Source organism: Gorilla gorilla, chromosome 12 (assembly GCF_029281585.2).
Source record: "Gorilla gorilla gorilla isolate KB3781 chromosome 12, NHGRI_mGorGor1-v2.1_pri, whole genome shotgun sequence".
Lineage (NCBI taxonomy): Eukaryota > Metazoa > Chordata > Mammalia > Primates > Hominidae > Gorilla > Gorilla gorilla.
Window position 1 is genome coordinate 124,442,894 of NC_073236.2, and position 22,584 is coordinate 124,465,477.

Below are 22,584 nucleotides of genomic sequence, written 5' to 3' on the forward strand. Positions count from 1 at the left end.
AAAAATGGTCTTTTTGTTAGATTTTATTGCCCCTGCAACTGGACTTTGATGCTGAATACATGTGAACAAATATTCACAGATAAACCAGCTAACTACTTGGTCTCGGCCTAACGTTTTCTTTCCTGTACCACAATCACTTCTCTTTACCTGCATTAGTCAAGAGCTAGTCAGATGCCAGAAATCACACAGTAATTTAAACAGGGAAATTTACAATATGGAGAATTATTTTCTAGTAACCAGAGATGAACTATAAAGGATGTGAAGAGAACGCTAAGGACTACCCTAGGGCTGAAGGGACATATCCATGAAGGGAATGAGCTTGGAAGGGAGGCCCCTCCCCTAGGCTGGGATTCAGACCCATTGGACCAGGAGTGGTTGCAGCATGTAGGATGGAAGAGAAGTTCTCTGGGTTGCCTTGAGCCAGGGCTGGTCCACGGTTGCCAAGGTTGGCAGTCAGGGAGATATGGGATGGATAGGAAAGCTGGACTCCTGCTTCTGGGGGGGCCAGTGAGCTGAGGTTGGGGGTTAGAAGACCCCAGGGACTAGGAAGCAGGAAACCCCTACCAGCATGCATGTGGCTCAAGGCTGGTAGATAATTAAGGAATCATGGCCAAGACTGGCAAGAAAAAACTGTCTACTCCTATAGGCAGCCTTACTGTAGCTTCCAGTCTGGGAAGCTTCCCTCTCAGGTGCCTGGGTGATTCACTAGAAAACAATCTGCCCACGAGAGTGCCACTGAAACTCAGTGGGAGGTTGTCAACAGAGGGAGGAAGCGGGGAAGTAAGTGCCACTTGATGTCGCCCACGTGCCTTGTTGGTGGCCAAGCCATAGGAGCAAGAAGAAAAGAACCAAAGCACATCAGGACTAGAAAGCAGAGCCTCTTCCTTTGCAGTGGCCCTCCAGTATCCAGAGCTTAAAATCGTGTCAACCGCAAATGAGATATGCTACCACAGAGCTGGCTTTGAGGGGAAATGTGGAGCTGAGAGGCAATAAATAGGTAACATATATGAAAACTGCGAAATATGCCTTTTTAAAACTTAAATCTCAAAATTGGATACTTCCTGTTACCTGCCTCCCATAGTTAAGGTTAATATAGTCTTGTCTCAATTAGTTTTAGCCGCTGCAACAAAAATATCAGACTATGTGGTTTCAACAGCAGAAATTTATTTCTCTTAGTTCTAGAGGCCGGGAAGTGCAAAATCAAGCTGTTAGCCAATTTCGTTCCTGGTGAGGGCACTCTCCTGGTTTGCAGATGGATTTCTTTCTTACTGTGTCCTTATATGGCAGACAGCAGAGAGAGAGGAAGAAGGCTCTCTCCTGCCTCCTCTTATGAGGACACCAATCCTATCATGGGGCCTCCACTCTCATGACCTAATTGCTTTCTAAAGGTCTCATTTCCAAACATAATCACTCTGGGGATTAGTTTTTCAACATATGGATTTTGGGGGGCACAGTGATTTCATAGCAAGCCTATATGTTTTAACCTTTGGCATCTTTGTAAGAAAGAATTATAGTTAGACTCATGGCATACTTTTAAAAAGGTTGGGACTTCTGATCTTAACATGTAGAAAGGAAAATACCTTTGCATTGTGGAAGATTATAGGAAACACTGGGAAAATTTCATGATGATTATTTCCCTAAAAGTTTTATACGTTAGTAATTAAAAGTAAAAATATAACATGAAAAAGTTGTATGGAAGAAGATGATGCATCAGCCAAACAGGATGATAAACCTAACATTAATACAAGCAAGATATCAGAGGTGAAAGAGCATGAGAGGTAATGAAACGGAGGAAGATAAAGTTGCTTGTATTTTCTTTAGAAAATCAAAACACTAATTCTTTATTATTTTTCTTTCTTGTTTTGTGATCTAAGACAGTGAGCTCATGAGTTCATGTATATCTTTTTCTGGGATACAGTAAAGGACAGTTTTTGTCTCTGAAGGAGTTGAGGGATGTTAAGAGAGACAAAGCAAGTACTTTTTTGGGGAGGGGAATATTTCGTTTAGTTAAATAGACAGTTAAGAGCAAGAGCACTATGCTAGGGACTGTGAAGGGGTACAGGACAGGCATAAATGTGGCTTTTGCTCATAGGGAGCTTATGATTTTTTTTGTTTTGTTTTGAGACAGAGTTTTGCTTTTTTTTGCCCAGGCTGGATTGCAATGGTGCGATCTCGGCTCACTGCAGCTTCTGCCTCACTGGTTCAAGTGATTCTCCCGCCTCAGCCCCCCGAGTAGCTTGGGACTACAGGCACGCGACACCACACCTGGCTAATTTTTGTATTTTTAGTAGAGACGGGAGTTCACCATATTAAAAATAACTGGCCATATAAGTAGATTTCAGATACAACTCTAGAAACCCAGTGAAGATAGTGATTATTATAGATCTGGTAGAGATGGAAGGTTTTATATAGTGAAGCTGTTTGGAGCAGGGATTTGGAAGGATTTAAATTAGGCCTTCTTGAATGAGAAGGGAGGAAGACATTCTTAACAGGACAGATGGTATGAACAAATTAAAAGACACTGAGCATGATTTATGAGGCCAGTGACTAAATCTGTTTTATTCACTGCTGTATTTCCATGTCTAGTTCAGTGGCTGGTGTGCAATAGGTGCCCAGTAAACATTTTGTGGATAAATGAGCTCTGTACATCAACCAGTTTGCTGGCACTGATATTTGACAATAGTGAACACTGGGAAATATGATTGAAAAGATATATTGATTTGAGTTCAGGAGGATGTGGAAAGCTTCTGATGACTTAGGCATTTATCTACTGTTGTGGATTTCTGACTGTGGAAGCAGAGGAAGATGGTGTAGAGAGAATTGGAGTGGAAGGAAGGTAGGAAACCTTGCTTGGGGCAGGGGACTCCTACCGTGTGCTAGATGTTTTGTGTTGATGATTTAGACTGGTATGGAGGCTGCAGCTGTGGAAAAGGGAAAGTGAATTAAGAGACATTTGAAGAAAGAACTGATGTGAGGCAATATATAAAGGATCCTAGGGAATGAGTCAAATCTTTATTAAAATTTATAACCATAATAGCTCTTTCTAGGAAGAGGGCAAGTCAGGGATTTTTTTTTATTTTTTATTTTTTAATTATTATTTTACTTTAAGTTCTAGGGTACATGTGCACAACGTGCAGGTTTGTTACATATATATACATGTGCCATGGTGGTGTGCTGCACCCATTAACTCGTCATTTACATTAGGCATATCTCCTAATGCTATCCCTCCCCCCTCCCGCCACCCCCCAGCAGGCCCCGGTGTGTGATGTTCCCCACCCTGTGTCCATGTGTTCTCATTGTTCAATTCCCACCTATGAGTGAGGACATGCGGTGTTTGGTTTTCTGTCCTTGTGATAGTTTGCTCAGAATGATGGTTTCCAGCTTCATCTATGTCCCTGTAAAGGATGTGAACTTATCCTTTTTTATGGCTGCATAGTATTCCATGGTGTAGATGTGCCACATTTTCTTAATCCAGTCTATCATTGATGGACATTTGGGTTGGTTCCAAGTCTTTGCTATTGTGAATAGTGTCGCTATAAACATACGTGTGCATATGTCTTTATAGTAGGAAGATTTATAATCCTTTGGGTATATGCCCAGTAATGGGATGGCTGGGTCAAATGGTATTTCTAGTTCTAGATCCTTGAGGAATTGCCACGCTGTCTTCCACAATAACAAAGACACAACATACCAGAATCTCTGGGACACATTTAAAGCAGTGTGTAGAGGGAAATTTATAGCACTAAGTGCCCACAAGAGAAAGCAGGAGAGATCTGAAATTGACACCCTAACATCACAATTTAAAGAACTAGAGAAATAAGAGCAAACACATTCAAAAGCTAGCAGAAGGCAAGAAATAACTAAGATCAGAGCAGAACTGAAGGAGATAGAGACACAAAAAACCCTTCAAAAAATCAATGAATCCAGGAGCTGGTTTTTTGAAAAGATCAGCAAAATTGATAGACCACTAGCAAGACTAAGAAAGTCAGAGATTTTGAATGGAGTTGGAGGAAGCAGTTGGGAGGGAGGAAAAGGACTTTGATCTTTCCAAAAAACAGCATATCATGACTTTTTATGATCAAGTTATTCACACCCTGGGATATATCTCATGGTCAAATAAATACAGAAATTTGATGGGCTCATTTGTTTTGTTTAAAAGTTAAACATGCTTATTAATTATGACAGAATATATCTTGCCTTTCTGCCTTATTGTCTACTCTATTATACAGCCACGGTGCAAACCAAAGGCATTTATAAAAGTTAGGAGGAAACATTTTATATTTCCAAAAATGAGTCCTGAGCTTTCTGTTTCTGCATAGCTCATTAGAGGAAGAAAGCAAGCAGGTCAACTCACACTCCCCGCATCCAGTTGTAGTCACCATTAGGGAACTGGCTGCTTTTCCCTTGAGTTCCTCTAGCAGCTCCCTATGGCCAAGGTCCTAACTAGCTGTAATACATCAGGTATAGCTTTACAATTCTGAAGGCAGTTGTAATGTGTTGTAAGATGTCATGGATTCTGTAATTCCTCTGTTTCTTCCTTTATATCCAGAGTAAAATAAAGAAGCGATCCTGGGTTCTCCATGAGTGTTTGGAAAGAGTTCCTGAAAATGTGGATGCTGCAAAAGAACTGCTTCAGTATGGATTAAAAGGCACAGACCTGGAGGCTCTTTTAGCAATAGGGAAAGGAGCAGATGATGGCAGGTTGGTTACAGAAAGAATTGGATGCAAAGTAAAGATGACTTTGTGAAAACTTTTGTATTGAGACATTGGACTGGGTAAACTCTTCTTTATTTAAGTTATTCTGTACTGAAGCAGTTGCTTTTGATCAATACTTTCTTACCTGAAGTCATTGCTCATCAGGCATTTGGAACTTTTTAAAAAATATAAATATGAGAGTATATCTGAGAAGTAAATAATTAAAATGAGACTGACACTTATTACCATTTGAAGACCTTAAGTAGAAGTGATTCAAATAGCAAACTCTGTGGACATTTTCAGCATAGGCTGCTTTACATTGAGTGAATGTAACCCCACATCTCTTCCTGAGTAGTTTTCATTTTCTTGATTTTTAGATTTCTATTTGTGATAATTACTGATGACTTTTTGCCCATCTGTGGATATAATGAATGATCACTTTGTTTACAATGGCAAAAGTTTTTTTCAAATACTTTCTTCTGTTTTTGTGGAAATCAATAATTAAATCAGTCAAAATAGGAGAAAGCTTTTCACAACATGAAGTTTTTAAAAATGATGAAAATATATTTGTTCTTTTATACTTGCAGATTTACATTACCTGGTGAAATAGACATTGACAGTATCTCCTATGAAGAGCTTTCACCACCTGATGAAGAGCCTGCCAAGAATAAAAAGGAAAAGGAGCTCAAGAAGAGACAAGAACTACTGAAATTAGTGAACTTTTCCAAGTAAATGAGTTGTTACTGTTCATTTGATAGTTTCTTTAAAATAACTAATCATTTCAGTGTGTTCCTTACTAGTAATAATTAGTCCAAATTATTTTAGCAACTTAGATCAAATGTACTTACTATTATCTTACCCTTGTGCTTTTCTGAACTGTTTCATGAGTTTTGGGCTCAACGGAATATTAATCATTTTCATTATAACTCCTAGAGAAATAATTCTGTGTAAATATAAGTGGCCTAATATAGTTATTCAAAACAGGTTGACACTGGAACAAAAGGAACTTTGCCGTTGTAGACGGAAGTTATTAACCTACTTAGATCGACTTGCAACATATGAGGTAATGAATAATTTTTGTCAAACCAATTATGTTCATTTGATCTGTCATTATAAATGCTATGGCTGCCCTAATATCGGATATTCTTGGTCTTTAGAACTATTTTTCTGGGAAAAATCAATTTCTTATAGAAGCAGTTTCTCTTATATACTAGTTTTGGTAAAAATTAGAGATTGTGAAAGCCAGAAGTTGTTTTGTTAGACTAGGGAATAGAAGTGCCTTAGCTATTTCAGTGCATTTGTGTTTTCTAGATTTATAATCTTTTTCATTTACTTTTATATTTTGATTTTAAGATAATGGCACATAACTTTTTTCCATACCAGATTTCAGTATATACTAGGTTTTAATGTGAATATTTCTGACTTGTTTTATTTTAGTGATTTTTTTTTTTTTTTGAGATAGGATCTCACTCTGTTCTCCAGGCTGGAGTGCAGTGGCATGATCTCAGCTCACCGCAACCTCTGCCTCCTGGGTTCAGGTGATTCTCATCCCTTAGCCTCCTGAGTAGCTGGAACTATAGGCACATGCCACCACACATGGCTAATTTTTGCATTTTTTTAGAGACAGGGTTTTGCCATGTTGCCCAGTCTGGTTTTGAACTTCTAGACTCAAGCAATCCACCCGCCTCAGCCTCCCGAAGTGCTAGGATTACAGGTGTGAGCCACTACACCTGGCCTATTTTAATTATTTGTTAGTGGGTTGAATTTAGTTGATTCACCTTTGATCCTAATTAGGGCTGAAGTTAGATTATTTGAGCTTAAAAACAGTATACTTCACATTTGGGTCTTCAGGGACACAAACATAGATGTCCCCATGTTGGGCATTTCAGTAGCACTCTGTAGTTTAAGACCAACTTAGATATTGTTAAAAGTGTAAGTGGAAGTCAGCCACATTTCAGTAAATATACGTAGGTTAGGTTGCTTTTTCACATGACTCTTATAGCTGAAGTTCTCCAGATTTTAAGGTAAGTTTTTCATTATGGAAGTTTGACTTCACTTGGAGGTTACTTTCTTAGTCTGTGTTCTGCCTCCCTTTTGTGTGTGTGCCTCTCAGCTCTTGGCACTGGCACACAGTAGGCACTGTATGTCACATCTGATAATGTAATGCTGGTCCCAAGAACGTCTGACCATGCAGGCAAATCCAAAAGCCTTCGATTCCCCCACCCTGCTAATATAATTGAAATGTTTTTAAACAAAATACTGAAAGAGGGCTGTGGTTATTAAAAAAACATTGGTAATGACTATATCATTACCATTTATCATTACAAACAAGTTGCAAAACATTCTTAGTAGTTTTATTGATAGATACAATTAGTTTGGCTATTGGATGATCACATTACTTTAAAACACGTCATGTTGATATGCCTGAGTTCTGTGATGTTTTTAGGTAATATATTAAAGACAGTTGTGAATTGCAGAAGTCTGTACAGATACAATTTATTATTTTTATACTTAGCCTTAGTTTCTCTAATGATATCTTTTTAAAAAAGTGCCTAAAATGTTCAGTTTGACTATCCAGTTAATTTTTTTCATTATTTTTTAATTTTTAAATTGCTATTCCCTATATGACAGTAGTAAGTATATTTATTATTATACTGTAACAGTAACATTTAAAGTATTTGTTGAGCTTACTTTTTTTAGAGAATTCAGCGAAGTTCTTGAAAAGTAGGTGAATTTGATGAATTTCACTGTTAAAACTTAGTAATGAAAATATTCAGATATAATAGCTAACCATTAGATAGTAGTAGAGATAGGCATTACATTTTAATCACAGGACATGGCTTCTTTTATCAATACTGTGATAAATGAGATAAAAACGAATTCATTTAGATTTGACATGAATGCCTCCTAAACGCAAGATGTTGTGCCATTGCTAGAGGTAGAGAAAGGAACAAGGAATGGGCTTCATGGAGTTCACATTGTATAGGCATTAAATGCTGATAAGAAAGGTATGGAGAATTGATGCGGAAACATAATGAAGAAAAATGTCAAATTCTTCCTGGGGATGTCTGAGAAGACTCCACATAGGAAGTAATAGCTGGCCTTTCACAAAAGGCAGGCAGATTTCAGGGACTAGGGAGTACCATAAGGGGGACATTAGAATGGAGTCTCCATACAGTTAGAGATTTGTCTTGTTTGCTGCTGTGTCTCTGAGCTCTGAATGGTTCCTGGCTCATTGAAGAGGTCAGTAAATATTTGTTGCAAGAACCAGTAGGTAGGAGAATACCCTTAAGAAATACCAACACATTTTTTTGAGGACTTAACTATTTGTCAGCCATTGTCTTATGAGATGGGTACTATCATCTTCTCCATTTTATGGGTATGAAAACTGAGGCTTAGAGAAGGTAAGTAATTTGTCCAAATAAATAGGAAGCAAGGGCTTGTAACCAGGTCTCTCTGATGAGTAGCCCATGCTGATAATCAGTGTGCCATGTAAAGGCCCAGTGGCATGAAAGCAAGTGTCATGCTGTTGAGTAAGTAAGCTAGTCAGGGTACAGGATGGGGAGCGTGAGGGGTGGCACAGAACAAAGGTGGGAAGTATGGTTAGAATAGTTTGTGGTGATGTTTGGAAAGGTCTTCTGCCATGTAAGTAGTTGAATTGAATTTTTGTCAGAGGTTGGGCAAGTTTAGGAAATAACAAAAAGTGAAGGAGAGGAGAGGAGACTGTGGCTGAGGGTAGCCCTTTCAAGAAGTTTTACTGTGAAGAGGAGCAGAGAAGATGGTGGTGTCTAGAGCAGGTGTTTAGAATCGAAGGAAGAAGTATTGTTTTTATATTAATGGGAATGAAGTAGTAGAGGGTGAGGAGGACTTTATGGAACAGAAGGAAGGGGGGATACTTGCATGATTATAGAAGTAGAGTAGAAGTGGGATCCAGGGCATGGGTGGGATTTTGAGGCTTTTTAGGAATAGAGATATGTTTCTTTCTGCTGTAACTGGGAGGAAGGAAAATCTTATTACAGATGCAGGTAGGTGTGTAGTTTTGGTGGGTTGGAAAAATGAGGGATTTCTCATCTAATAGTGTCCAAAAAAGGCAAGGTTTTCAGCTGAGAATAGGGACTGAGAAATAGTGTGTTGGAAGTCTGGAAAGAATGAGAGTTGTGGAAAAGTTCCTAACAGAGACTAGGAAATAAAACTTCTTAGGGAAATGTAGTAGCGTTGATGAACAGCACTAATTATCTATTTGAATTGTGTTGTCTTGAGTTTGTCAGTTTTTTAGGTTTTTATTATAAAGAACTTCAGTCAGTCAAAGAAGTAGAGAGAAGAAGTGGTGTGATGAGCCCGATGTGCCCATTGCTCAGCACCAACCATTTTCAGCATGTGCCAGTTGTGTGTCTTTTATTCTCCATGTTTCTGCTCTTGCTTCTCTTTTTCACTAAATATTTTAAAGCAAAGCCCGTATATCTTATTTCACCCATAAATATTTAGGTATGTGTGTCTAAGAAGGACTTAAGAAACTATAACCACAATGATATGATTATTTCTAACAAAATTAATAGTAATTCCCTAATAACATCTGATACTTCATCTTCAGATTTTCCTGGTGCTTTTTTTTTTTTTTTTTTTTTTGCATTTGGTTCATTTGAATGAAGATCCAAGCAGGGTTGAGGTTTTCAAATTAAAATGGGAACTGTCAGCTTGGTTTTGTGGCATATCTTCAGTGACTTCATAGCTTGTGTTCAGGGATCATAGCTGGGTTTGACTGGTTAGGGTATGATTTGCTGGATGAGTGCGATAAAGGGAAAGAGGCAGGGATTAAGAAACCCTTTTATAGCCATGAACCAGGCAGTAGCTGATTAGAAGGAATGAGGGACTTTGAGGGGAAATGGAAAGTGAACAAAGTGGAGTGAGTGGATTGGATGCCTCTGTGAGGGTGAGGAGTAGTTAAAATACCACTTAGTATGCGACTAGGAAGATTAGGAGCGGTGATCACAGAGTCGGGGTTAGACGTTGAAGTGTTTCATACAGTGTCTTTTGATGAGGATAGAGATCCAGGGTTTTGTGACAGGATGTGTAACTGAGATGAAATAAAGGAAATAATTGTCATGCATGAGGAATCAAGGAACTGAGAGCTTTTTTTGTGAAACGGGGTCTTGCTCTGTTGCCCAGGCTGGATTGTAGTGGCACAGTGATAGCTCACTGCACTCTTGACTTTCTGGGCTCAAGCTGTCCTCCCATCTCAGTCTCCCAAGTAGTTGGGACTACAGATACATGGCACCATGCCCAGCTAATTTTTTGTTGTTGTTGAGTTGAGGTCTTGCCATCTTGCCCAAGCTGTTCTCAAACTCTTGGGCTCAAGCGATCCTCCCACTTCAGCCTGCCAAAGTATTGGGATTACAGGCGTGAACCACCACGCCTGGCTGGAACATCTGTGAAATACTTTTCTTCTTTTGGTTTCCATGAGTATGCATTAAATTCTTTTTCCCTTTACTTCTCTGACTGTTCCTCCATCTGCTTTTCAGATGCAGGTTCCCTTTTCCTTGTTCATCCTTTAAATAATGTTGTTCCTCAAGGCTCTTTCAAACTCATTCTATTTAATCTCCCTTGGAATAATACTTCTGTATTAATAGCCCTATGCCATATATCTCTAAGTCACATCTTAGTCCAGAACTCCTGACCTGTGTATTCACCTGCTCTCTGCGTAGCTCCTTTTAGACATGCCATAGTTGCCAACTTAACCCATCTACAAGTGAACTTCTCAGCTCTCCTTCCTCCCTCCCTCCCTCCCTCACCTCCTCCACATCTCCTCATTCTTCTCTTTCCTGTCTCAGCAAATTAATTCAGTCAACAAATATTTATTGGCTATTTATAAATACAGTCAAGAATACTGACAGGCAGTGTGCTAGGAATCTGGGATTCAGTATTAAACATGGCGGACATGAGCCCTAAGTCATACGTTGTAGTAGGGAGACCTACACTTGCGATTCCATGGCTAACTGCTCATTGTCTTTTATGTTTCAGCTTGTGGGCCACTTCTCTGTCCTCCCAGAAATAGTTGTGGCACCTTACTGAGTATTTCCCCTCACCTGTTCCTGGTCTTTCCTACTAGATTTTAAGCTACTTAGAGGGTGGGAAAAGTGTATTGTTCAATGTATCACAGTGCCTATCACAGCTCCCTTAGCACATGGTGAGTGGCACTCAGTAAATATTTGTTGAATGAATGAATGGTTCAATCTGCGTTTGACATAGGTCACCCTAGCAGTGGTGAAACTAAAGTTCATCTGTAGAGGTTCAGGTGCTCATAATACATTGTCGCTCATAATACATTGTCATGAATAACTGTTGCTTATTTTTACCTGGTGGTTGATTTTGGTTGTCCTACTGCAATTAACTTAATTTTTACTGCCTATTTCATTTACTTCCGGATTAAAAAAATAACATTTATTAATATTGCCCTTTCCAAAATAAAGGCAAGAATGCAGATGTAGTACTTTAGTTAACAATTGATGGTTGAAATTAATTAATTCAGGCCTTATTTATTTAGGCAGGCAGAGTTGTAAAGGTTTTTAATATTTTCTTGTCACCCATATTTAAAAGCCTTTTCGTTAAATCACTGTTTCCCCTCAGGAAATCCTAGGAGTGCCTCATGCATCTGAACAGAGATATGATGCTGAATTCTTTAAGAAATTCAGAAATCAGAATATTGTTCTCTCAGCAAGAACTTATGCTCAGGTAATTTGCTTTTTGTAAATAAAATAATTATGGTTATTAACACTCTAAATCTTTGAGCTGTGCAGTTAATGTTATTGTGTAATATATTAATATTACACAAATGTAATATATTACATTTTCTTTTTTGTTTTAATATTAATAAGTGTAGAGAAAATTTTAATTTAATATCCATCATTCTGAGTTTTAAAAATAAATAATTTTCATAGCCTTAGATTGAGAAACAGGATATAGGCTAGGAAAAACTAGGGTCATTTCAAAGTGCTTCATATCAGAGCTGCATAAAAAAGTTAGTTTTTGAATGTTGTCATATAAAATCACTCCTTTATTTCTTAGATTTACATTAGAAACTTACCCCTTGCCTTTTGTACAGGAAAGTAATGTACAAGCCCTAGAAATTCTGTTTACTTACCATGGTTCCGACCTGCTTCCTCATCGCCTTGCAATTCTGTCCAACTTTCCAGAGACCACTTCTCCACATGAATATTCTGTTTTGCTGCCCGAAGCTTGGTATGTGACTATGTTAACAGAATTTTACCTTATTTTTATATATTGATAATTTTTTTGTCATGCTGAACACCTTAAAGTTAAAAAAAATAATTTTAAAGTAGTATATTTAAACTTTTTTCCTGATAAAAAATTAAGTTATTGTAAATGGTCCTGAAGGCAAAATGTTTCCAGTGTAACAGGCTTACCTTAACTTAACGAGCACAAATTTTTCCTTTCTTTGAAAGCCTTCTGATTTTACTTCTGTGTATTCAGTATGTACTGTTTTCTGGTTTAGAACAGTTTTTAGGATAATGTATGTCTGAGTTAGTTGTATCTTTTAGAAATTGAAGTGTATTTTTGACAGTATTAGGTGGGAAGACCCAGAAACCCAGGAATACTGCATCCTCCTTTGCTCAGCAACCCTTTCTTCATAGGAAATTCCACAGGCACAAAGACAAATGGGAAATCAAAATATTGCTTTACCACTAGACTAATTATCCTCCTCTTAATTCACGGTGATTTGATAATTGGGTTGTGGCATGTGATATAGTGTCAAAGCCTATGTTGGAACCATTGAGTCCCTGTATTACCACCTGGTAGTCTTCCAGAGGCCAGAACATCTGTTCTTGAGAATAAAGGAGAGGGAGTACATTTGTCTCACTGCATAGCTCAAAAACAGACCATTTGCCCCAGGCCTGAATGGCACCTGGGAGAAAAGAGGGCCTAGCATACCTTGCTTAGGTCAGTTACTGAATAGAGGCATAAGGCAAAAGAGTAAGATGACACATCCATTTGTGTGAACTTTTACGTGAGGTAAGCTAGCCCACTAGTAAGTGTGGCTCAATGATTAACTACATGATTTATCTTTTCTGCATTTGAGTTACTTATCTTTAAAATGGGTTGACAGTCCCTGTCTTGCTTACTCACTTTGCATATTTTTAGTAACACCAGAATTGATAATTATAATATCTGCTTGTTAACTATAGTATACTGTAAAGTACCTTGTAGTACACTGTTAAGATAATTCTGACTGAAATCATTTTTACTAATTTCAGCTACTGGAAACTTACAGTGCTAAGAGATGTTATTCAAATTAGGGGATCATTTGGTTTCCTCATTCCTCCCTTGCTGCCTCCACTCAATATCCTATTTCTAGGCATGGGTATTAATGATGATGGTCAACATGTATAGAGTAATTACTATGTATTTGGCACTTACTTATTTCTGGTCTTCAAATAATTTTGGTATTACCCTGTTATTACAGAAAGCTGAGATTTACAGAAGTTCAGTAGCATGCTGAAATCTATATATGGGCAGCCAGAATTTGAACCCATATTTACTTTAAGTTGTAGGTCAGTAAGCACCGAGAATATATTATAAACTCCTTAGTTTACATTAGTGTTAGTCCTTGAAAAGTAACTCTTTGTTCTGATAAAAATCAAGAAAAAGGGCCAGGCGCAGTGGCTCACGCCTGTAATCCCAGCACTTTGGGAGGCCGAGGCGGGTGGATCATGAAGTCACGAGATCGAGACCATCCTGGCTAACATGGTGAAACCCCATCTCTACTAAAAATATAAAAAATTAGCTGGGCGTGGTAGCAGGGGCCTGTAGTCCCAGCTACTCAGGAGGCTGAGGCAGGAGAATGGTGTGAACCCAGGAGACAGAGCTTGCAGTGAGCTATCGCACCCCTGGGCGACAGAACGAGACTCCATCTCAAAAAGAAAAAATGCTCAGGATGCTTTTTTCATTTTCAAATAATTTTTAGATCTGTATAGTGAGGGATAATGTAAATGATGTTTTATAAATATATTTTATGCATGTTTTCAGAATATAATTAGATCAATGGTTCTCTGTCTCTTTGCAGAATAAATCTAATCTGAATGGAAAATGGAAATGATCTTTCCTACTGTAAATTGTTAATATAGAGAAAAGGGCTACTGTCTCTTAACGGTTTTTTTAAAGGCAGTTTCTCCTTCGATTTGGATACATTTGTCTAGGCCATGCCACCCTGAAGGGCCTCCCCCATGTCCTCAGATTTGGATGCATTTATTGTCAGTGTTTTCTGATGATTGCTTAGATAAGCACTTGATTTTAACCTGAAATTTGAAAGTTGGTTTGCAAAAGAGCTGCACAGTACCCAATGCCACACTTTTCTTTGAATGCCCTGTGGTTCCTTTATGGGGCCTGCCACAAGAACCAGTTTAAATTGTGATCAATAATTTAGTCATACCCTATTGCAGCAGAGTATAGTTAAAAGAATATAATGTTATTTTGAATCATTGTTTGGGGATATGTTGTTTAGACAAACTTTGAAGAGACTGATTTCTTATGAGTTCTTAAGTTACGCTTGTTTTCAAACACATTCGGAAAAAATAGAGTTTTTTAAAATTAACCTTTGTTCTCAAGAAAGTCTTTCACACTATTTTTTTGTATAGTTGTAAATAGTGAGAATGAACAATAGGTTACAATAATATCTCCGTCCTTTCATAATTTAGGTTTGTATTAGTCTGTTTGTGTTGCCACAGAGAAATACCTGAGGCTGGGTAATTTATAAAGAGAAAAGGTTTAATTGGCTCACAGTTGCACAGACTGTACAAGAAGCATAGCGCTGGCATCTGCTTCTGGTGAGAGCCTCAGGAAGTTTCCAGTCATGGCGGAAGGTGAAGGGGGAGCAAGCGCTCTCACATGGTGAGAGGGAAGCAAGAGAGAAAAGGGGGAGGTCCCAGACTCTTAAACAACTGGAACTAACTGAGTGAGAACTCGCTCATCACCAAGGGGATGGTGCTGAACCACTAATGAGGGATCTGCCCTCATGATCCAGTTGCCCCCACCCAAACCCCACCTCCAGCACTGGGAATCACATTTGAGTGTGAGATTTGGAGGGAACAAACATCTAAACCATGTCATAGTTACTGCAAAGCAAAATCACACTTGTGCTTCAGGCATAACCTCTTCTAGGAGGATTTCTGTAAGGTACTCCTTTCCCTATACTCATAATTCTTTCTTTATTTTCATAATGTAACACTTTTTACACTGTGTTATAGTCATACTTATTTCTGCCTTTTTCCCTCATTTCCTTCTTTAATACATATCCGAGTAACTCTTAAAGACAGAGGCCATCTCTTCCTTATGTTCAGATCCCAGTTAGGGTGGCGCTTGTATAGTGAGTATACTGAAAATATCTGCTGACTGCATAAATTAGGTCCTCTTGTGTCATTTAAAAAAGAGATTATGAAGTTTCCTGCAGGTAGTGCAGATGGACTTTCACTTGCTAACCTGGAAGAAGCCCAGGTCTGTGTTTACCGAGGTCCTGAAGGATTCAACTGCTGTTTCAACCCATCGTTAAGGATGGAACTCTTTTATTCTAATTGAAGCTTTACCCTAAATGACAAGTAGAGCAGTAAGATGTACTTCTAGAAATTATTTCCGTTGTCAGGGTTGTTTGAATACTTGATATTCATTTTCAGCTCACTTGGAAGCAGTTCAGATGAGCAGTGTCCTATTTGTTGGTGCATGAGTGCCTTCCTCCACTTTCCACGCACCGTTGGCTGGGCACCTCGAACGTGCATGGAACTGTGGTAGGGATTGAGGATGAGTAGAGCATAGCTCCTCTTCAGCACGAGTGATCAGGGATGCTTTACAAAGCAGTAGCACTTCCTGTTACAGCATCATGCTTTTAAACTGAGGAAGAAAGAAAACTTAAACATACCCTAAATAAGTAATTGCAGCTCATTCTGCTCTTTTTTTTTTTCTCCTCAATAGCAATGCTGAAAACTAACAAAATGACCTTGACATCCCCTCACTGCCTTGGATGGCCGTTAACTTTCCATGTGTGTGCCTTATTCTTCTATGAGAGTGTACATTGCTCAATGGCTCAGCCTGTTTCATTTTGCTCTTTTCTTTGACTCCTCCACTTATATTTTGCAAGTAATAATGACTTTTTAATAATCTGTTGAATTGATTTCAAGTCAATTAGTGACTTGAGTTGAAACAAGTCACTAGGCTCTTAAGTGTATGGCTCCCCAAATGCCTGTCTCACTGTGCAGTCTTCAGCCAGCCATTAGGAGGCTTGCATAGAGCCCCCTGCTCTCTCCATTCCTGCCACACAGGCCTCTGGCTGTTCCTTGACCTTGCCAAGCCTGCTCCTGCCCTGGGTCTTTTTAATTTAGTGTGCCCTTCTCCCACGTCATCCTGTGACTGGGTCTCTTACTTCATTCTGAATCTCTACTCAGCATATCTCTTCATAAAGGTCTTCCCTGATCACATTTTTCATATAAGCTTCACTTTGCCCTTGCTTTTTGCCTGTACTCTGTTTCTCTTCATAGCACTTACTCCTAATATGTTACGTGGTTATTTGTCTTCTCTACTTTATCTGATCTTCCTTGGCCTTCCTATTTAAAATTCTACTCTCATTTTAAATCTTCCTTCTCTGCTTTATTTTCTTCCTAGCATTTATTGTAATCTAATTAATTTGTGTTTTACTTATTTATCTTATTTATTGTCTGTTTCCCCTTCTGAAATAGCAGCTCCAATGGACAGCGATTTTGTGTGTTTTGTTTCCATCCTTATGTCCTGCAATTAGAATATTGCCTGGAATGTAGGCACTCATTAAATACTTGTTGAGTGAATGAATAAATGCATGAGTGAATGTAAGATCCATAAAGAAGGACTTTGCCTCTTGCTCACTAATGTAGCTCCAGTACTGAGAACAGTGCCTAGTACAAACCAGTAGCTCAGGAAGTATTTTTTTGAAAGAATGAGTGACTTAGGAACCACAAATTAAGTGCATAGAAGGGTAGATAGAATTTTAGATTTTAGAGTTCAAGCTATATTAAATTTTGCAAAGCAATAGTAAGTTATGCCAAGTTGACCTATTGCCTGCTCTGTTTTGAGATCCCACTGGCAGAACTTTTGCCTTGGCATTTAACCAACATTTGATTAACCACTTTCGATTCAGACACATTTTATGATTATGAAAGCTGGGAAACTTCTAAATTATGGGCTATTTTTGTGTTTTATATTGTCAGTCTTAAGTCATCATGTGTATTTGACATTGATGAAATGTGACCAAGTTTTGTAAAGTTTTGAAATTACATTTGCTGTCATACTTGATGCATCTTTTTATAGCCACCTGTTCTGAGTTTGTAACTGTTATGAAATGTTTACATTTTATATTCTAGTTGGCTGTTTTAAAGTACAAAGGTGACATTTTTTGCAGTCTTTGTTAGCTTCCACAACTTGAGATAATAGAGATTTTCTGTTAGAAGAAACATTTTGGCAGTGGGGTATTTTTTGGTGCCTATAGCATATTTCAGAAAGATTATTTAGATTTTTCATTTTTGCTCTTTTTCTATTTAAAAATATTTCCTGAGTGATGAATACAATTTGGTTAAAAAGACTGTATTTTGAACAGTTGTCTGTTGAAATAGTGTAGCGTAGGAGTAAGAGCATTGACTATCTAGTTGCCTAGGTTTGTGATCTTGGGTTTCTTAACTGCACTGCAGTCTTCTCACTTGTAAAGTGGATATGCTTATAGCACTTACTTCATAGTGTTGTGAGAATGATTAATGAGTTAATGTATATCAACCACTGAGGACAGTGCTTGGCACCAAGTAAGTGTTGCTTTAGTGTTAGCAATTATTATTAATACAGAATCCCATGCTGAAGCCTTGGTCTTATGTGCTTATATACTTCATATACTTATTGCTTTAAACTTCTTACTGGAATATGTATACAGAACAGTTGCAAAGGTAATACAGATAATTCTTATATACTATTCACCTAGGTTTTTCTTCTTCTTCTTATATAACCATAGCATATTTGTCGAAATTAGAAATTAGCACTGGAATAGTCCGTTCTGCTATAATGTGACACGTGAATTCCTAAAAGTCACTGCATTATACAGAATTATTTAGTGAAAACCATAGGGCATTTGAGAAAAAGGGGATTAATGGTATAGTACTGAAGAACTTTGCTCACTGGAACATATTTAGTAACCTAACAAAAATTATAGCATAGGCCGGGTGCGGTGGCTCACGCCTGTAATCCCAGCACTTTGGGAGGCCAAGGTGGGCGGATCACCTGAGGTCAGGAGTTTGAGACCAGCCTGGCCAACATGATGAAACCCCATCTCTACTAAAAACACAAAAATTAGCTGGGCGTGGTGGCACACACCTGTAATCTCAGCTACTTGGGAGGCTGAGGCAGGAGAATCGCTTGAACCCATGAGGCAGAGGTTGCAGTGAGCCTAGATCGTGCCACTGCACTCCAGCCTGATGACAGAGTGAGAACCTGTCTCAAAAAAAAAAAAAAATTGCAGTATAGTTTTACGTGTATTGAATGGTTAAGAAATACTTACATACTAAAATATGGCCCTTTACCTTGAAAAATACCTGGAGAAGACCTTGCTTATGGAAGGTGGGTATCAGAATAGTGGCAGTTTGTGAGCTATTGGGAAGTGGAGAAAGGAGGGTGATCAGAAATTTGATGGAGAGTTATAACACCAGCTGTGGATGGGAGTTGCTTCTCACACACTTGGTGAACTGAAGTAGCTGGTAGATGTTTGAGGAATGTACATGCACACGGAATCCGGCATGGCTTGGTTCAGCAGGGTGCAGTTTTCCATGTTCACCTGATGCTGTAACATGCAGAAGGATGAAATTGTGCATCAGCAAATGAGAAATTTGTGTAACATGTAAGTTGTTTCCTAATACATCCATTCATTGGAATAAATTTGCATTTTAAAATATTATAGCAGAACTGACTGTACAGTACTGTGAGCTAACTACAGATTTATTTGGATTTAACAGGTTTTTTTTTTAACTAATATCCTTTTTGTGTTTGGGGATACAGTCCAGGATACCACATTGCATTTAGACTTCATTACTTTTAATATCTGGAAATAAACTCTGTTTTTCCATATCTGTTCATTAAGAAATGCTGTGACAATTATATGTTTACTGAACAATGAGAATTGATACTCATTTATATTCCTATATTATCTCCAGAATCAGTAAGAAAATACTGAATTATAGTTAGTATATTTGAAATATTTCAGTATTTAAAATATTTTATAGTATAAATGGGAAAACTCTGTTGATGGAATCTCTGTTGATTCTTCTCGCCCTCTTAGAAAAGCTGTTACTAGACGGGGCGCGGTGGCTCACGCCTGTAATCCCAGCACTTTGGGAGGCCGAGGCGGGCGGATCATGAGGTCAAGAGATTGAGACCATCCTGGCCAACATGGTGGAACCCCGTCTCTACTAAAAATACAAAAATTAGCTGGGCGTGGTGGCGCACAGCTATAGTCCCAGCTACTCGAGAGGCTGAGGCAGGAGAATTGCTTGACCCCAGGAGGCGGAGGTTGCAGTGAGCCAAGATTGTGCCACTGCACTCCAGCCTGGTGACAGAGTGAGACTCTGTCTCAAAAAAAAAAAAAAAAAAAAAAAAAAGATAAAAGAAAAGAAAAGCTGTTACTATAGTATCCTGGCAATTTGCTTGCTTGTAAGTATCTAAGTTTAGTTAGGTTATTTGATGATTCAAAGTTTGACTGTGAAAAGCTTGCTGTAACATGCAGATGGACTGTAATTGAGTAAAGTATGAAAATATGTTTTCGGTGTTGCCATTTTTCTTTCTGAATTTGATTGCATGGATTATCTGTTGTCTTCTAATTATTCTTGACCTTGATTTCACAGTAATTTTATGGCTTATCAGTAAGGCTAAAAAGTGACTGAGTGAACAATTTTAGGTCACCAGTGGTTTAGATCACATAGGATGCCACCTTAATCTTATGTCGGTATATACCTAGTCCCCATCTTCAGAAACTGCTGTTTTCCTAGAGCACAGAAAGCACAGTCACCTGCCTTCATTTAGAACAATGTTGCAAAACAGTGTGATAAATTGTATGACAATCCTGTTGGCAGAAGGGTTCTTCCTTAGGGCCTCTTTGTGCTCTACATGCTTTAACTGATGGCTTTGGTATTTTATTCTCTTGCTAACCCTGGGTCATTCCTGCTTTCCTTGGACCTTGTTCCTTTTGTGCTCTCTGCCCCACTTGATGGTGCAACAGGAAATTCAGCGTCTCCAGAAGTTTTCCAATTCCCATTTTTAACTGGGGAGTGTCATCAGGTAAAGAAGTCTGGCATTCTTTTCTCCCTACTGATGAGTCATTGTCACTTACCCATACTGGAGGGCCTTCTAGTGACCAATTTGGAGGGTACTATTCTGTTTGCAGCTGTCATAGTATCCTGTGACAATTTTTTTAAAATAACAAGACTAACACATATCTCCTAATAAAGTGCTGTGAATATAGTGCATACATGAAATGATGGTTAATGACTGTTGGATGAATAAATGATTACGTGAGCAGATTTAGAAAATACAAGGTACTGTGACAAAGTAAATAAGATGCAGTCAGAAGCATTCTCTTGAAACCGAATCTGGAAAGGAAACCTGTTGTTGACTTTCTCAGACTGTAAGCATGGAGATAATTCTAGTTGTGTTCTTCTACAATCCTATTCAGAGCGAATACATTTTTTTTGCATTCATAAGTCACACTTTATATCTTTATATCTTGTTGACTCAGTTGAGCATAGGGACCATTAGGACCATTTGGCCATGATACACTTTTTTTTTTTTTTTTTTTTTTTTGAGACAGAGTCTCTCTGTGTTGCCCAGGCTGGAGTGCAGTGGCGCGATCTTGGCTCACTGCAAGCTCTGCCTCCTGGGTTCACGCCATTCTCCTGCCTCAGCCTCCCGAGTAGCTGGGACTACAGGCACCCGCCACCACGCCTGGCTAATTTTTTGTATTTTTAGTAGAGATGGGGTTTCACCGTGTTAGCCAGGATGGTCTCGATCTCCTGACCTTGAGATCCGCCCGCCTCGGCCTCCCAAAGTGTTGGGATTACAGGCGTGAGCCACCGTGCCCATCCTGGCCATGATACACTTTTAATTTTATCTTAAAAAATATTGAATTGTAAAATACACCTAACATAAAATTTGCCATCTTAATTATTTTTAAGTGTACAGTTCAACATTGTTAAGTACATTCACGTTGCTATGCAACCAATCTCTAGAACTCTATCTTGTAAAACTGAAACTCTATACCTATTAAACATCTCCCCATCTTCCCACCTAGCCCTTGGCAACCACATTTCTGCTTTGTATCTCAATAAATCTGACTTCTCTAGGTATGGCATGTAAGTGGAAATACAGTACTTGTCATTTATTGACTTTTTTTTTTTAGCGTAATGTTCTCAAGGTATGATACACTTCTGGTGAAATTAATATTAAGATTAAATAAGATTTAGAGTGGTTTCTACCTGTGGGTCATGTTTCTGTTTATGCTGCAAAACTGTAAAGGATGAAGATAAACTCTAGTTTGAGATGGGAGATTATGTCACTATTTTTGCCTGAATCCCTTCGAAGAACCTCTTCTTCATCTTTTGGTGATAAAGAGAGTATCCAACCTGAAGGGAACTTCTAGTGTCTTCTGATACTTTATTTTACATCTCGTGGATTTGAATAGGCAAACGTGGAGACTTTTTGTGTTATTACAACAGCGTAAAACTTACGTTATGAAAACAAAACATCAATATTCTTATTATTAAAATTTCCAGTAGAACAAATTTGATTTAGGTCAAATTGATTCACTTTATAATTTAAATCATTAATAAGAAGTTTACCTTTAAAAAGATCAGAGGATATTATTCCAGTTCTTCACAAATCAAAGGTAGATGGAAGTCTACTTTTTACTATAGTTTAGGCCTTAAGTTGATGATATTTTGATAATTATATTAGTTTATGATTTTCCAGAAATGAAATAATTTGAACTTTCTTTTTTATTGACACCAAAATGGACTCTAGGCAACTTTCAATTTAGAATGTAAATTGGCTGGATGCGGTGGCTCATGCCTATAATCCCAACACTTTGGGAGGCCATGGCAGGAGGATAGCTGGGGGGTAGGTATTTGAGACTAGCTGGGCAATGTAGTAAGACCCTGTCTCTACAGAAAATAAAAATAATTAGCTGGGCATGGTGGCACACTTCTGTAGCCCCAGCTACTCGGGGGCTGAGGCAAGAGGATCACTTGAACTCTGGATTTCAAGGTTACAGTCAGCTGTGACCGCTCCACTGTACTCCAGTCTGGGCAACAGAGCAAGACTCTGTCAAATAAATAAATAAATAAATGGATGAATGAATGAATGAATGAATGAAGCTAAATTACCTTTTTCTCCCAAACAGTCCCAGAATCAATTACTGTTGGTATAGTTTCATAGTTTTATGGATATTCCAGAAGGTTGTCTTCCATAAGAAGAATGTTCATGTTTCTTGCAAAGCAGCTATTGGCTTTTGAATTTTAACCTTCTTTTGAGTGAAATTTATAATTAATCATGAGTACATGTAAACTCATTTAAAAATGAAAGCATCAAAAATGAACCTGATGCTGAAAAAAAGAAAAATAAGTTTAAACATTTCTAAATTGCTTTATATTGTTTCACTTTCATTGAAAGAACAGTTTAGCAAAAATGTGTGAGTCATATAAATTTTATATTATTTCAGAAATGTTTAGGGAATACTTGTGTTCCATATAAAGGAATTATATTTGATTCAGTAAATAAATAGAAATGTGAATCAGATGTGGTACCTGTCCACAGATAAATTTGTAATCTAGT

At 38.2% G+C, this 22,584-nt stretch overlaps 1 protein-coding gene across 3 annotated transcripts in view; it reads left to right on the forward strand.

Moving 5' to 3' along the window:
* Nucleotides 1-22,584, forward strand: part of NBAS (NBAS subunit of NRZ tethering complex) — a 394,628-nt gene that overhangs the window by 89,396 nt on the left and 282,648 nt on the right. For all 3 annotated transcript variants that reach the window (XM_004028860.5, XM_063696052.1, XM_063696053.1), the window contains exons 17-21: nt 4,550-4,701; nt 5,283-5,423; nt 5,680-5,758; nt 11,320-11,424; nt 11,795-11,931. In XM_004028860.5, coding sequence (XP_004028909.2) covers nt 4,550-4,701; nt 5,283-5,423; nt 5,680-5,758; nt 11,320-11,424; nt 11,795-11,931 — 614 coding nt within the window. The remainder of the gene's footprint in view (nt 1-4,549; nt 4,702-5,282; nt 5,424-5,679; nt 5,759-11,319; nt 11,425-11,794; nt 11,932-22,584) is intronic.